At 46.1% G+C, this 15,401-nt stretch overlaps 1 protein-coding gene across 2 annotated transcripts in view; it reads right to left on the minus strand.

Annotated features, from left to right (window-relative positions):
• Positions 1–15,401, minus strand: part of LOC135985780 (mitogen-activated protein kinase kinase kinase 3-like) — an 89,639-nt gene that overhangs the window by 53,799 nt on the left and 20,439 nt on the right. For both annotated transcript variants that reach the window (XM_065629389.1, XM_065629388.1), the window contains exon 2: positions 9,957–10,036. In XM_065629389.1, coding sequence (XP_065485461.1) covers positions 9,957–9,960 — 4 coding nt within the window. In that variant the 5' untranslated portion in view covers positions 9,961–10,036. The remainder of the gene's footprint in view (positions 1–9,956; positions 10,037–15,401) is intronic.

The following is a 15,401-nucleotide window of genomic DNA, read 5'->3' on the forward strand; positions in this document are numbered from 1 at the left end:
GATGCTGAGGGTGGTGAAATACTGTCCCAGGTTGGCCAGAGAGGTGGTGGATGAACCATCCCTGGAGACATCCCAGGCCAGGCTGGACGGGGCTCTGAGCAACCTGAGCTGGTGCAGATGTCCCTGCTCATGGCAGGGGTGGCACTGGATGGGCTTTGAAGGTCCCTTCCAATCCAAACTACTCTGTGTTTTATCATTTACCAAAAAACCTCAACCGAAAGCAAGACTCACCACCTCAGCATCACTCACTATCTGTAAGGGGCAGTTAAGGCCAGATGGACTTTCAGCTAAACTGTCAGACAGACAGATGAGCTGTCATTTATGTCTCATTTGATGGACAGGAATTTGAGATAGACAAAAGTCTTGCTCAGTACGACACAAGCCTGGAGCCAGAGATAAATACATTAATGGAGCTTAAACTCAGAAAGGATTTAACTGGATCTAGCCTTCCCAACTGTATACAAAGGCCAAATAAAAAAATTCATTCAACAGCCTCTACATCATGATCTTGACCTGGAATCACTCAAAACAGCCTCTTTTCAGAAAGCTGTCCAGAAAGTCTCGGTTTGAAGAGCTCACACACTTATTCTAATAACCCCTCTAACAAATCTCTCTCCAAATTCCAGTTTGAGTACAGCTCACTTTGAATTCTACTCATTAGATCTTGACATCCCTATATCTCAGAGACCCCTCTGTTAACAGAAGTCTCATGCCCCCATCTCTGCAGGTATTCACCAAGTGCAATCTCACCTCCTTTTAACCCTTCTTCATTTAACTTAATGGAAACACATAGCTTCTTACATTAGAGTAATCCTTAATTCATTCCTACAGCTCTTTCCAGTTGTCGTCTTAATTTTTTTTCTTTATGAGGAGGAGAGCAAACAGAGCAGCATATAATGTTCAACGACCACAAGACCTTTTCATTTCTATTTGCAATGTGAGCATGGGGTAACAGCAAACTTGGCCCACGTGTTACAGTGAAAGTTCATGTCTACTAGACCAACAGCAACTTGGATTGCTCACTGCCTTTGTCAGAAGGTCAAAGTCATACCAGTCCTGGCTTTGCTTGCCTGGCCCAGGGAACTCGACAAGACTAATCTATGCAAAAACAGATGTCAAAGAACTTGCTTGTGAAGACAAATGCTGCTTTTTCTCTAGAAGCCAGAGGGAGAAAAAAAAAAAAAAACACAAACAAATAAACAAAAAAAATTTGGAAATGAAGAGAAATCCAGGACTTTTGGGTTTCTCCAATACCTGCAAACACCATCGATAGCCATGTACTGCCACCGGGATTCAGGCAATGCACAAAATACCAGAGGTAAAAGGTGCCACAGAATCACAGAATAATTGGAAGAGACCCTCAAGATCATCAAGTCCAACCATAACCTAACTCCGGCACTAAACCACGTCCATAAAAGCCTCATCTACAGGCCTGTTAAGCACCTCCAGGGATGGTGACTCCATCACTGCCCTGGGCAGCCTGTTCCACTGCTTCACAACTAACACGCCATGGACTTGATGATCTGAAGGCTCTTTCTCAACATAAATGATTCTATGATTCTAAACAGCAGAAGGGATCAATTACTAAGTAAACACGGTCACAGTAACTGTCCCAGTCAATACTAGGAAGGAGACCAGTGAGCTACAAGCTCAAGTGCCCAACTTGGACCATAACAAAAGCCATTAAGCAATCAAAGAAGGGACCCAGACACTCTCACAGGCAGCTACAAATACTGTTTTGCAACTCATCCCCCTTAGAAGGGCTGTCTGTAAGTGACCTGATTGCTGAATACATCCATTTAGTGACAGAGACACACATAAACCTCCACGGAAATTAACCCCCCCACACACACGCAAAGCATTTTGCCACTGTCTGGAGCAGTGTTCAGTATCTGACAGAGTGAAAAAGTTAACAAATTACCCTCCCTCGGTCCAGACGACCGTGGGCTGCAGCTGACGCGCCAGCGGAGCACGTTCCCTTTGCAAGTCAGCAAAGGGCCGGTCGGCAGCTGGATCCTGCTGTGGTTCACCCTCCTGCAACCCCACCCAAGGGATGGCAAGGTCACCCCATGAAGGACAGCAGGGCAGGGCACAGCTCGGCAGGTCAAACGGAGCAATTATACATCAGGAAGTGAGGAAAGACCCTTCTGATAAGGCAGGATTTCTTGGCAGGAGTTTGCTCGCTGACGTCTTGGGCTCGGGATACACAAACCCATGGACATAACTAACACTGTGAGGTGCTGGGGTCTCCTGAATGCACATTTCTCTTTATTGAGGAATTATTGTGTCAAGGGGTGCACCATCCAATAGGTATAGAAAATTATTACTAATTTACCCAACAAATCAATAGTAAACGTTTGTTCTCCATAAGCAACATCGGTTTGGATTTTGAATTTCATTTTTATGACACAATCAGTGACTGCTTTGCGAAAGGAAACAAAACCAAACCAAATCAGAGGCTTTTGACAGCTACAGCTGTCCATCACGCCAAATGCCCATTAAACATTATGGTTTTAAGGTACAGTTATCTCACAAACCCTTTACTCAGGGTAAAGCTCATTTTGAGAGTTCCTGCCTCCTGTTCCCCCTCTATGCCACACTATCCTTCAGGTGACCCATAAAACTACTGGTAAAATTGCATAGTCAACAGGTCAAGAAATGCATTTAGACCAAAAACAAGCCTTCCTTTTACATCCCCTTGCAAAAGGGGCAGAAATTAGTGCTCAGGAACAAACCTGAGGGGAAGGGGGAAATCTATTTTAAAAAGCCAAACCAATTATCTTTTAAATGCTAATTAGCAAAACTGTATCACATACACAACTAATTCTTATCACCACACTGACAGGACCCAACCAGTGCCCAAAATAATTGTGTACACAAGTAAGCAAACACCTTAAAGTGACTGGGCTCTTAACGTGTCTATAAGAGTACTGAGAAAACAGCAAGAGCGAATAAACTGGCAAATAAACAAATATGGTATGTCACAACATATTTGAGATCCACTGTGTGAGACAATGAAGAACTTAAACTGTCCTCTGAATTTCCCCAGGGAAAACAAAAAGCTAAGGTAACACATCTGGGAAATCACCCCAGTTTGTGTCAGGCAAGAACGATGCTCTTAAAACACTGATTCGTACCTTGCAAAAAACAAACCCAAAACCTTTCAAGAGAATTGAACGACAAGTTTTATCACTTAAGTAAAAGTTTCAGTGGCTAAGGCACAAATCAGACAAGAAATTTCGCAGGGCAAACGTGAAGGGATGTGGCACAATACCAATGTACCTTCATACTGGAGATTTACCAGGGACTTTTGCAATGGAAAAGGACTCAGGATCCAAAAGGTGTTTGGTTTAGCTCAGCAGGGCGGGAAAGCAGGGTTACGTCTGTGGTTCATTACAACCTTCTGCTCCCAAAATAGCCATCCCTCTGACAGTACAGTAAAATTCCACGGGATCAGAGCCGGCGGCAGAGCTTTCCCATGCTCTGCAACGTGCTGCCCTCCTCCCCATCCCCATCTCCATGCACACTTGTCACCACACATCCCACATACATCCCTGCACACATGGAGGGCAGCCAGGCCCAGCTAAAAAGCCATTTTGTCCCCAGATAACAGCCCATGCAACATCCCAACAGCCAGATTCAGTTAAGGCAAGGAAGCTCGTGGATGAGGGCACATAAATTTCACAGTGTTACAACACCATGAGAGCTGCTCGGAAGCTGCACTACAGTGGGTATTTGAGCTGGGCAGCTTGGAGATAGACAAAACATCTTTGCCCTTGGGTGGTGTGCGGCCAGGGGTGAAGATTTGCTGAAGAGGTCAAAGTTGGGGAAACAGGTGCTGTCCCTCATATCCAGAGGTGGCAGATGCCCCATCCCTGGAGACATCCCAGGCCAGGCTGGACGGGGCTCTGAGCAACCTGAGCTGGTGCAGATGTCCCTGCTCATGGCAGGGGTGGCACTGGACGAGCTTGGAAGGTCCCTTCCAACCCAAACTGTTCTGTGATTCGATATCCAGCCAGCAACTTGGATCCTTGAGCAGGAAGACATGATGGTTCGATAATAAAAACACCACCAGTTTTCAGTGGCATAAAGGGTTTTGGTGCTTCTCCAGCACTTGCTGACTGGCCTCACACCCTGTCACCACAGGCCCGGCCACCATGGCAGCCCGTGCTGCTGTGAGGTGCACAGGCCCAGCTGTGTCCCCAGGCCATGGGGAACAGATCAGAACTCTGGTGTCACGATCATGGTCACCTTCTCTCCAGGAAGCCACCTCTCAAACTCTTCTCCAGCCCACAGCAGGAGTCATTTTGCTACCAAAAGGGCGGCACCAGCATGGCACCCAGCCCTGAATCGGGGCCAAGCACACCACACGGGGCCAGGACCCACAAAAGGAGCTCTTGCGAGCTCTGCGCTCCTTGGACTATTTTTATTTCTACTCAACTAAGCAAAACCAGCACCCAAGCCCTGTGATCTTCCATAGTTAATAGCCAGCTTGCTGCCTGTTTGGCCCATGCCACCTCACGGGCCCCCAGCCAGCTCCCCTACCCCCCGGGCTGGTTCCTATAAGGGGAACAGATGAAACCACCCCATTTTGGGGAAGGAATTTGGCCATATGCACACATGCAATGCCAAAGCATGGGCCGCGACATGCTTTGTTGGCTCCCACATGTCACTGGGTGAGATGCTTTGCCTCTAAACTTGGCTCTGGGGCAGGGACCGTAACACAAACCATGTTTGCAAACCCATTTGAGGTGCACAGGGAACAAGAGTGCACCCCAGTCCCCTGCTACTGAAGCTCAAAGAGATCTAAGACACAAAGATTAAATAAGCAAATCTATGATAGCCAAAGAACAAGCCTTTACTCTACAGAGTTCCAAAGAAAAACTTAACCCAGCCTTGACTGTTCCAGCTGCCAAACATTTCCCAGCCCTCAACTGGCTCCTGCACTGGGTGGCTCCCATTTGCAGCCCTGAGGAAGACCAGAGGCAGAGTTTCCTATAAAAGCACAGAGTGGTTCAAGATAAGCCGTGCTAAACCTCTGCCTCTTGGACAAACCCGTCGTTTCTCATTTGCTTTTGCAGATTAGTTAGTCTAGGAGAGCTGCAAGTAGGGGCTAGACACTTAAAAAAGCAAAAATAACCACATTTAAGAAGATTTTGTATGCCCATGGCTCCGCTGAGCATTAAAAAAAAAAGTTAAATACACAGGCTGTTTGGCTTTATGGTGTGATGCATTTTGTCCCATAGCATCTGCCTGCAAAACCCCTCACCACTTTAAAGGTACCAGGTACTGGTTGCCTTCATCCCTCAAACTTTCACAGCTTTTTTGCTAATCCTCCCCGTCTGCTCCATAGACACTAGTTACCTTTTCCTTTAACAGATTAACATAACTAAATTAAACCTGGGCCAATTTTTCCAGCCTGTTTTCCCACTAAGTTTGAAATTTGCTCCTCTGAAGAAAGGCTTATGCACCTTAAAGACAGCCTGGTTTTTTCCACCTCCATCAGTTTGGTCTAATAAAACGTATGACCTCTCCCCACAACCCATACCTCTCTCTTGAGCACACTTGAAAGGAGAAAAAAGTTTACCCAGCAAGAAACATAGCTGGCAAGTTATTTCCCTTGACTGCCTCTGATACTTTTGAAGGTTATTTGCAGGCTCATAAAGGCTTCTTTCTCCTTTCCAGCCCAGCTACTTCCAGTGCTCAAAGCCACAGCCCGGAGCCTGTGAACTCATCTGTTGCTGCAGCGATGGCTGCAACATCCCAAAACATCCCAAATACAGCGATGCAGGTCTGGCCACGACACCACTAAAGGGAGAAGGAGATACAGACACTTATTAAAAATAAGAAAAGCTAAGCCAGAAAGCTTGATGTGCCTTAGAATAAGATGAACTCCAGCAATTCAACCTTTTTTTTTTAAATAACTCTCAGCATACAAAGAGCAAGTGAAGAGCAAAGGCACTGCCTTTGAGGAATGAGGAAAACAAGGCATGGGAGAGCTGAGACATCAACTCTGTCAAGGCAATACCTTAAATAAGCATCATTTGCCCATCTCCCACACCTCAAGTTATCTTTCTGCTGAGGCAAAAGTCACGCTCACTCCAGAAAAGTTCTAAAGACTTAAACCTTTGAGTTATATGTACACTGAGCAGAAGAGATAAGCATTCCTGGAGTTTTTAGCATCAGAAACACATACAGCATTTCATAACCAGAATTAAGAATACTTAAACCATTTTTAAACATAAAGAAAAACAGGTAGGCAATAAACATGCTGGTGGTTTTTTACACCAACTTCTGCAGTTTTTTAATATTACTTTTACTGTGATGTCACGTTTAGACATAGCAATTTTTAACCACCATTGACCATGGTCTTTTCACTGCATTGCATTGGAGACATGGACATCTTTAGAAGCATCATACCCAAATGTAGCTGTGGACCAACAAGTGGATAAGATTATAAAGAGGTCTTCAACTTTGTGGAGAGGAGGCAGATGGAAATGGACTGTGAGCTGGAGGAATTGCTCTGGGCCAGGAGTGAGAGGTGGGACATTCTGCTTTAGGACACTTGTTCTCCACTCCAATTTTTTTCCCATTGAGGCTGAGAAAATCAATGTAAGAGGCACACGTGACTCTGAGATCTCAGAAGAATGGCAACTCAACCACCACATTAAAAATGAGTTCATTATTCTTCCAATGAGCAGGAATTACAGTACCCGGCTGACAGCAGATCACTATTTCAGGCTCTGGCACCATTTTAGATGATCAGTGAGCAGCCAGTGAGGTGCACTGGGGACCAGCCTTCTTGAAGATGTCTGAGTCATATTAACCCACTTTATACGCAAGACCTGACCCACTCAGGAATCACATGGTCAGCTTCTGAAGCAGCAAGTGAACATCTACAGTGTGGTCACACCTCTCTCTCTAGAAATCACCAAGTTCTTCCAGTGCCATTGCCATTGACAGCCCATCCCACTGTTCTCATCACCTTTTTTTTCAATACAAAGGAAGTCTCAGATGCTTCAGTACAAATACAACCATTATATATCTGGAGTAAACTGCCCCAGGACAACACTAAATGGGAACCCAAGTGATTTATCAAAGACCAAAGTATGAGGCAAAACCAGAACAATTCTGTCCTGAGATCCTATGCTGCATCCAATTGCTCTTCTCTCCAAAATTAAGCCTTCTTATCTGCCCTGCAGAGATTGTCCAGGTGCTTTACAGACAGCGCTAAGAGAATTCTGGGGTCAGTTTTGGGCCCCTCATGACAAGAAAGCCCTTGAGGTGCTGGAGCGAGTTGAGAGAAGGGAACGGAGCTGGGGAAGGGGCTGGAGCACAAGTGTGATGGGAGCGGCTGAGGGAGCTGGGGGTTCAGCTGGAGAACAGGAGCTGAGGGGAGACCTTCTGATCTCTGAACTGCCTGAAAGGAGCTTGGAGCATGGAGGGGTTGGTCTCCTCTCCCAAGTGAGAAGTGATAGGATGAGAGGAAATGGCCTCAAGTTGCACCAGGGGAGGTTTAGATTGGATATTATGAAAAATTTCTTCATGGAGAGGGTTGTCAGGCATTGGAACAGGCTGCCCAGGGAAGTGGTGGAGTCACCATCTCTGGAGGTGTTTAAAAGCAGCACAGATGAGGTTCTTAGGGTTTAGAGATAGACTTGTGACTGTTAGGTTAATGGTTGGACTTGATGATCTTGACAGTCTTTGCCAACCGAAATGATTCTATGATTCTATAAGTGCCAAGTGATGTGGTCATGGCCACATCTACACATCATAAGACCACCTAGCACCAAGAACCTCTGCTTAGGCTGGCCCCACACTGCCACACGTAGAGATACTGTCTTGGACCCGCAACAGCGGAGCAACCTCTGCAGCACCGGGATGCCACGGCTGCAGAGGGCTCGTCCAAGCACCACTGTACCCCATGACACAGCCAGACTGCTCTGGCAGAGGTGCAGCCTACAGAGAAGCCAGAAGTCCCCACTTCCCATCTAGTGGTCTCCATACAAGGTCATGCAGCTTCCCTAGAACATGTCCAGGAGTGAACAGTCCTATGCTGAACTCTGAGACACTGAGCAGACTATAAATAGGTTCTTAGGAAGAAAGGGAGACCTGGCGTGGACCTTCGGAGGTCACTGAATCCAACACAACTCTGTGGTCTACCAGAAGGGAATCACTGACACGATGGCAATTTCCCTGCTCTTCCATTGAAAATGCTCCCCCATCCCAATTTGTAGATGAAACAAACACATATAAAAGGAAAGGGGGAACTAATAAAACCTCAAAATTTAGTCTAATTTTCTGTGCTTCAAAGCTGTTGCAACTACCCCTTAACTAACAAACACCCCTGGGTTAACACTGATCAAGATACACATCACTTCATCCATCTCACCCAAGCAGTAAGGCCAGAGACCAGACTCAGGACCATGCAATGATCCTTTATGAATGCAGCCGGACAGATCTAAGCGGTCCTTACACAGGTATTAATGCTGCGTTAGTCATGAGTTACAGCAACAACATGTGGGGAAGGGGACATGCACAGCACCTTCTACCCACACAAGTGTGAGTAGAACTGCAAATCTGCACAAGACTCCTGCCAATTTATATCACTTTCCAAAAAAGTCACAGTGCCTTGCAAACGGGTCCTATCTTCTTGACAGGACAAGGGGTGATGGTTTTAAGCTAAAGGAGGGGAGATTCAGGCTGGACATGAGGAAGAAATTTTTGACACTGAGGGTGGTGAAACCCTGTCCTAGGTTGCCCAGAGAGGTGGTGGATGCCCCACCCCTGGAGACATCCCAGGCCAGGCTGGACGGGGCTCTGAGCAACCTGAGCTGGTGCAGATGTCCCTGCTCATGGCAGGGGTGGCACTGGGGGAGCTTTGGAGGTCCCTTCCAACCCAAACTATTGCGTGATTCACTACACTATTCCCACAATTACTGCTTTCCCCAGTGTACCCATATAAATTTTACAGCTGACAGTTTGAAGGTACCTTGAACAGTTTGCACCAACCACACTCTCTATAAAAGAAGTCAAATTGACAATCTGCTGAGAACTGGACTGGAGCCAGCAAGTCACTCCCTACTGGTGCTCAGAGCGAGTCTGAACTTCCTTTTCTAAAATATTTCATTGACAAAGGAGCAAAGCAGTGGCTTTCACCTTCAAAGTGAAAACATCCTAAAAACTTGGGGAGTTTTTCCACAAGGGATTTTAAACTGAAATTTGTCGTTTTTTATATTGGAGAAGCAGATCAACTTTCTCTTCTCTTTCCCCTCATTCATTCTTTTTTTTTTTGTACTTGGCTTTAACTTAGTCCTCTTCCCACAAAATCTCTCTTCTAGGTTAACAAAAAAAAACCCAAGAGGTAAAGCCAGGACAGGGTAAACACTGCTTTTCTTCTTTCTCCATGGGAGAGGACAAACAGTTTAGGTGTGGCAGTAGCTTTACTTATTTCATTTTTTAAATTCAAACCGCTATTGAATTCTGAATCACTCTTCTACCAGGTTTGCGAGGATCTTCAGAATTATAAATAATTTCCACTTAAAAAGAAGTCTCCCTCAGCACCACAGAGCATCTGATACACAACTAATCCAGCAGAAGAGGGAGAAGGTGCAAGTAATGCAGGTCACTGATTACAAAAGCAATATACTCAGACTCTGTTTGAAAGTGAAGCTTCCTTAGGAAAAGAGATACAGAGAATGAAGATGCTCTGCCCAGAAATACAAGGCAGACTTAAGAGGCTCCACCTAGAACATGACCCACCAGATCGCACTGACAGTCAAAAAAGAATTAGTCCAATTTTGGCACCATTAGAAGGCAAAAAAAATTAGAAAGCAATGTACTATTTAGCCAGACCATCTTGGCAATGCCTTTTGCTCTGTTGTCAGGCTTGGTATCCCTAACCAAAATAAGCAGACTGCAGAAAATCAGTTTTTTCAGGGGAATCCAGCTCTTACCCATCTTTCCAGCTACATCAGGCCTCCATTCCACCGGTCCCAGACACTTGTACCTGATCCTCCGCTCTCAAGTACCCACCCTGTAATAACAAACAGAGTTTACAGGTTAATTTTGACATGTCAGTAGGGACAGAGACTCAACAGGACCACCCTTCATGAAGCATTTTCCCACCATCACCTGGGCTGGGAGAAAGAGGAGAACAATTTAGTCAGGAATTGAGAGCAGGAATCTGCCCTGCACACCCCAAAGGTAACAAACCGCAAACCTGGTACCTTTACAGTTTTAAAAGGTTGGAGTATCCACTTTTTACTTGTGCCACAGATCTCCTTTTGTTAAGATCGGAATACCTTTTATACATTACACTTCTAATGTATTTTTATATTATCTAATATAACCTTAAAGCCATAGTATCTTCAACGTGTTACGTTTTGCAGGTTTGGGTTGGAAGGGACCTCCAAAGCTCATCCAGTGCCCCCCCTGCCATGAGCAGGGACATCTGCACCAGCTCAGGTTGCTCAGAGCCCCGTCCAGCCTGGCCTGGGATGTCTCCAGGGATGGTTCATCCACCACCTCTCTGGGCAACCTGGGACAGGGTCTCACCACCCTCAGCATCGAAAATTTCTTCTTCATGTCTGGCCTGAACCTTCCCTATGGGATAACACTTGGGGAACAGACTGACTGCAGGACATGGGAAGTCAGTCCCAGAGGCAGCCTGTATCAAAGCAGAGACCTCAATTTAGGCCTTGCAAATTCCAGCCAACGTGCCTCAACACTGGACCAGCCTTTCTCTGGCCACATGGGAAAAATAACACCAACAAACTGAGTCTGGGAAGCTCTCAGCAGCAACATATGTCCCATACATCCCTTATGGAGAACATGTTTCCTACAGCCCTGCCTGTTGCCAGCTGGTACTCATGGCTACCTGCTAATTTGCCCCAAATTGATGCAGAACAGGGTTCAGTTACCCATCATGCTACATTTAGCCAAAACTCTGTGCCCAGCAAAAAGGGGTTTTTTTGCTTACTGAGAAACTTAAGAGTCTAAACCTGAGCCTACTGGAGTCAGTCCTGCTCACTAGTGGAAAACACCCCTCATTTTAGACTGAACAAAGGCACAAACCACCCCAAGATGGACACCTTTTTAAGTAGGAGAGTGATGGAAGTGATCAGCAAAAACCAGCCCACTTTAGCTGGCTGATTATCACACATTTCTTGGTGGAAAACCTGTGTGATAGCACAAGTAAATGGAGAGACATCTCAAATACTTGAGACTTGCACAGGGAGAACAAGACATTCCTGTCCTACAGTCACAACAGGCAACATCACCCCAAAGCCAACGCGAGCTGCGTGTGCCAGGACACAAACACAAACTTTGCAGTATCACACATCACAGATTGGGCAGGAGAAGTAGAAAAAGGCGCTTTGAAAACCTCCCAGTTCAGTCAGATCTATGAAGTGAAGCAGGAACGATTGCACGTGTGGATTAAAATAATTTTGTGAAGCTCCAGCGCCTTGGTGCTGGCAGGCAGGAGGATATTTATCCAGCCTATTTTGAGAGAGACGAGCAGGAAGGGAAAGCGATAAGAAAGCGGCAGAGACGTCCATGTGCCCCAAAGTGTGTTGTTCCTTTTGCTGCTGCAGCTTCCTCAGGACAGCATCATTTATCCGAAAAGCTCGTGTCCATCAGGGACTTTGTTTTCAAGACAAAGGACGAGGCAAGGAAGTAACTAACAGGTTTGGAAAGGTTTAAAATCCTATCTTGAGAAGGAACTGGTCGGTCTATGCAGAAGTGGATCAAGAGAGAGCAGAAAAAGCACCAAAAAGCAGTGTAAAAACTCCATCTGATTATAACAACAGCAGGAAACAGTCCAAAAATCTTCACTGCTTTTGCTTTCAAAATTGATGCGACACTTCCAGCAATTAAGCTTGGTGCAGAGTTTGCACCAAGGGCCATATACAGATAGCCTGGATTAACCCTAAACTCCTGGGCTAGCCCAGGTTAAGTCTCCCATCAGTGTAACAGACTTTTCTATGGGGTTTTTGGAGACCTTCCAGACCTTTGCAATCCATATCTAGTTACAAAAGCATGCACCTACAGGAACCATGCAAACAAACCTGGAAAAACTGGTGACCTTTCCATCGTCAAAGCCCTGCCCAGTGCTCTTCTCCATCACCTCAGCCATAAAGAGCCCCCAAGACCCCACTTTCATGAGCAAAGCAGCCCCTACACACAGTGCAGGAAAGCTCCACAGATATACAAGAAAAACAAAAAGAGGTTTTCTGTTTTAGCAGATCGCTTCAGTCCTGAGGACAGCCAGTCTCTAAACTGGCCTGCAAACACCGGCAATTTCCGTGGCTTCCCAAAAATACATACCAGCAGCTTCCTGCTACAGAAGGACAAATTCCTGTTTCTAGGACAAATTCTGCCCTTTTATTATCTCCCTTAAAAACCAGCAAGGAAAAAGGGGAAAAATAAGAGAAAAGGAAAAATCCTTTTTCTACTCTGATGCACTTCAAAGCAGCATCATCCCACTTCTCCTCCCACTAGGCTCCCTCATCAGAGCCTCCAAGTCCAAGTGATGGTGGTTTACAACACAAACCAGTGAACCCTTAAACTGGGCTCCCGCTTCGCACTCCACCGCTCCCACAGCCTCTGCTGTAAATCTACTGCAAATCTCCATCAATCTACAAACTGCTGCCCTGGTCACCTCACCGTGCACAAAGGCTTCCTAAAAAGCAATGACATTAAGAGCTCAGCAAAGTGTCGACTCCCAGGGATGTTGGGGTGATGCAGGACTCATATCCCAGGTTTGTGTTGTACACGCAAAATATTTCGGCTGCTTAGGAAACTGCTGGAGGTAACTTAACCTGCAGGAAAACCCAGTATAGATGCTCTTATCTAGAATAAAAGCAGCTTTGACTTGACTGAGCTGAACTAAATTCTGCAGCTAAAGTGGCTCAACTTCATTACGGTTGAGTGTAGAATATGAGTATCCACATGAAAGCTAGGTGTAAGAGCATTAATTCATTTCAAAAATTAATCTCAGTTCTTCCCTTTTCTCTCCATACTCCTGGCTGGGGAAGGATTAAGCAAAACTGAGTTCAAGGAAGACAACAGCAATGTACATGGCTCCAGATTCTGTGCATCTAAGTTGCATAAAGCAAAGCAGAGGAGGAAGAGATGGAGAAAAGCAAATTTTTCCCCGGCTTTGAGGGAAAACACAAAAATGACTGGAAGAAACTTATAGGAAGGATTTAGGGTAAGTGTCAGGAAAGCAGGTAGAGTACAGCCCAGCATTGAGAGCTGGCCTACCATTGACTGGAAATGGCATTTACAGTATGACCTAGCCCAAAAAGGGCTGTTTTTACCCCAGAAAGGCTCGGCATCCATCATAAAACACAGTCTCCAAGTTGGGATGTCTTGCCAGTACCGCAGCACAAGCAAGTGGCATCTCCCTCCACAGTTTATTGTCCGCAGGGAAAGCAGCACCTACTTATCCAACCTGAGCACCACTTAACACTTTGAAGATGTAGGGACACATCACCATTAAAAAAAAATAAGCCACAATTGCCCCTGAAATGTGGCTCAGCTGGAAAGCTACTCAAACAAGCATTGCTAAAATTGGGACTTTCCTTGTTTTTTCAAGCAGCAGGGAACAACATGTTGGGCTCAGAGAGTTTAACAAGCCAGAGTCAAACGGAAAAAATCTCTCCTTTTTAAGAGTTGACCACATTAACTTTCAGCAAGTTTCCGGGAGTCCTGCCAGGGCACTGGAGTTTTGTATACTACGGAACTGTCAAAAATATTATTGTAAACGTTATTTTCAAAATGTTTCAGAGGCCAGGGCCGGGGTAGTGTTAAAAACAACAGCAAAGCCTGTGAGATTGTTTTAACAGTGAGAATACAAATGTACGCGTGCTGATAGCTCAAAGAGTTTGCAGGCTTGGAAAAGATGGATTCAAATGCCAAGAAAGAGTGACTGAAATATTACAGGTTTCCTCAGATCATCTCAGCCTCATTCTTGTAATTTTGCTCTAGATGCTACAGGACATTTGATCTGGTGCACACAGAGTTACCCTGGAAATGGGATCCGTATCTAGGGGCTACACAAAAGAACAGCTAAATTTTGGTGACACTTCAGACATGTAAGACTCTACTCTTATGGAATTTTTCTGCTCAGGTTAGGATGTGTCACACAGGGTCAGCCAAAAAGTCGCTGTTTGAGACTATGGACCTACATTTGTGGGCATGCAACTGGGATGGACATTTTGCAAACACAGAACCATAGAATGTTCTGAGCTGGAAGGGACCCACAAGGATCACAGGACAACCCCACAGTTCACACCATGTGTCTGAGGACGTTGTCCAGTCTCTTCTTGAACACTGTCAGGTTGGGGCCGTGACACCTCCCTGGGGAGCCTGTTCCAGTATCCAGCACCCTCTGGGTGAAGAACCTTTTCCTCATGTCCAACCTAAACCTCCCCTGGCACATCTTGCTGCCATTCCCTCAGGTTCTGTCACTGGTCACTAAAGAGAAGAGTTCGGTGCCTGCCCCTCCTGCTCCCCTTGTGAGGAGCTGGAGCCCCCATGATCTCTCCCCTCAGTCTCCTCTTCTCCAAGCTGAACAAACCAAGTGACTTTAGCCACTACTCATATGGCTTCCCCTCCAAACCCTTCACCAACTTCGTGTTCCTCTTCTGGACACTCTCCAGTAGCTTTATCTCCTTTTTATCCCGTGTCCCCAGCTCTGCACACAGTGGATGCTCCAGGTGAGGCCGCCCCAGCGCAGAGCAGAGCGGGACAATCCCCTCCCTGCCCGGCTGGCCGTGCTGTGCTGGATGCACCAGGACACGGGTCCCTCTTGGCTCCAGGGACACTGTTGGCTCATGTTCAACTTGCCATCAATCAGAAACCGCAGATCCTTCTCCACAGAGCTGCCCTCCAGCATCTCGTCCCCCAGCCCGTGTGTACAGCCAGGGCTGCCGTGTCCCAGGTGCAAAATCCAGCACTTGCATGTAACTGGGCTGGGTTTGCAGGAATATGTCCCAAGTGGCCTTAAGGGACAAACTGTGTGAGCCAAGATGATGAGGGAAAAAAAAAAAAAAACCACACCTTTCCTGAGCATACACTAGCCAGGCTGCTAAGCAAGAAGTGACATACATGTGTCACCACAGCTCACAAAAGGAGCAAGCCAGTTCTCTGGGAGCTACACCACATGAAACCCAGCAAGCCATTCTATGTGAACACACATCACCTGAGGGGTTTTTTTTTCCCCATTTTTGGGCACAGTACTTGAAAATGGATTAAGCATCTTTTGCACTACAGTATTTTGCTAAGAGAAGAGATAGTCTGTGCTTCTTTAAGAGCCATCGTGCATGATGGAAGATACCTTTAGTCAGTGACCCAGCCAGTGCAGCTGTATTCCACAGCTGCTTCTAGAGAAA

This window comes from Caloenas nicobarica, chromosome 2 (genome assembly GCF_036013445.1).
Source record: "Caloenas nicobarica isolate bCalNic1 chromosome 2, bCalNic1.hap1, whole genome shotgun sequence".
Classification (NCBI taxonomy): Eukaryota; Metazoa; Chordata; class Aves; order Columbiformes; family Columbidae; genus Caloenas; species Caloenas nicobarica.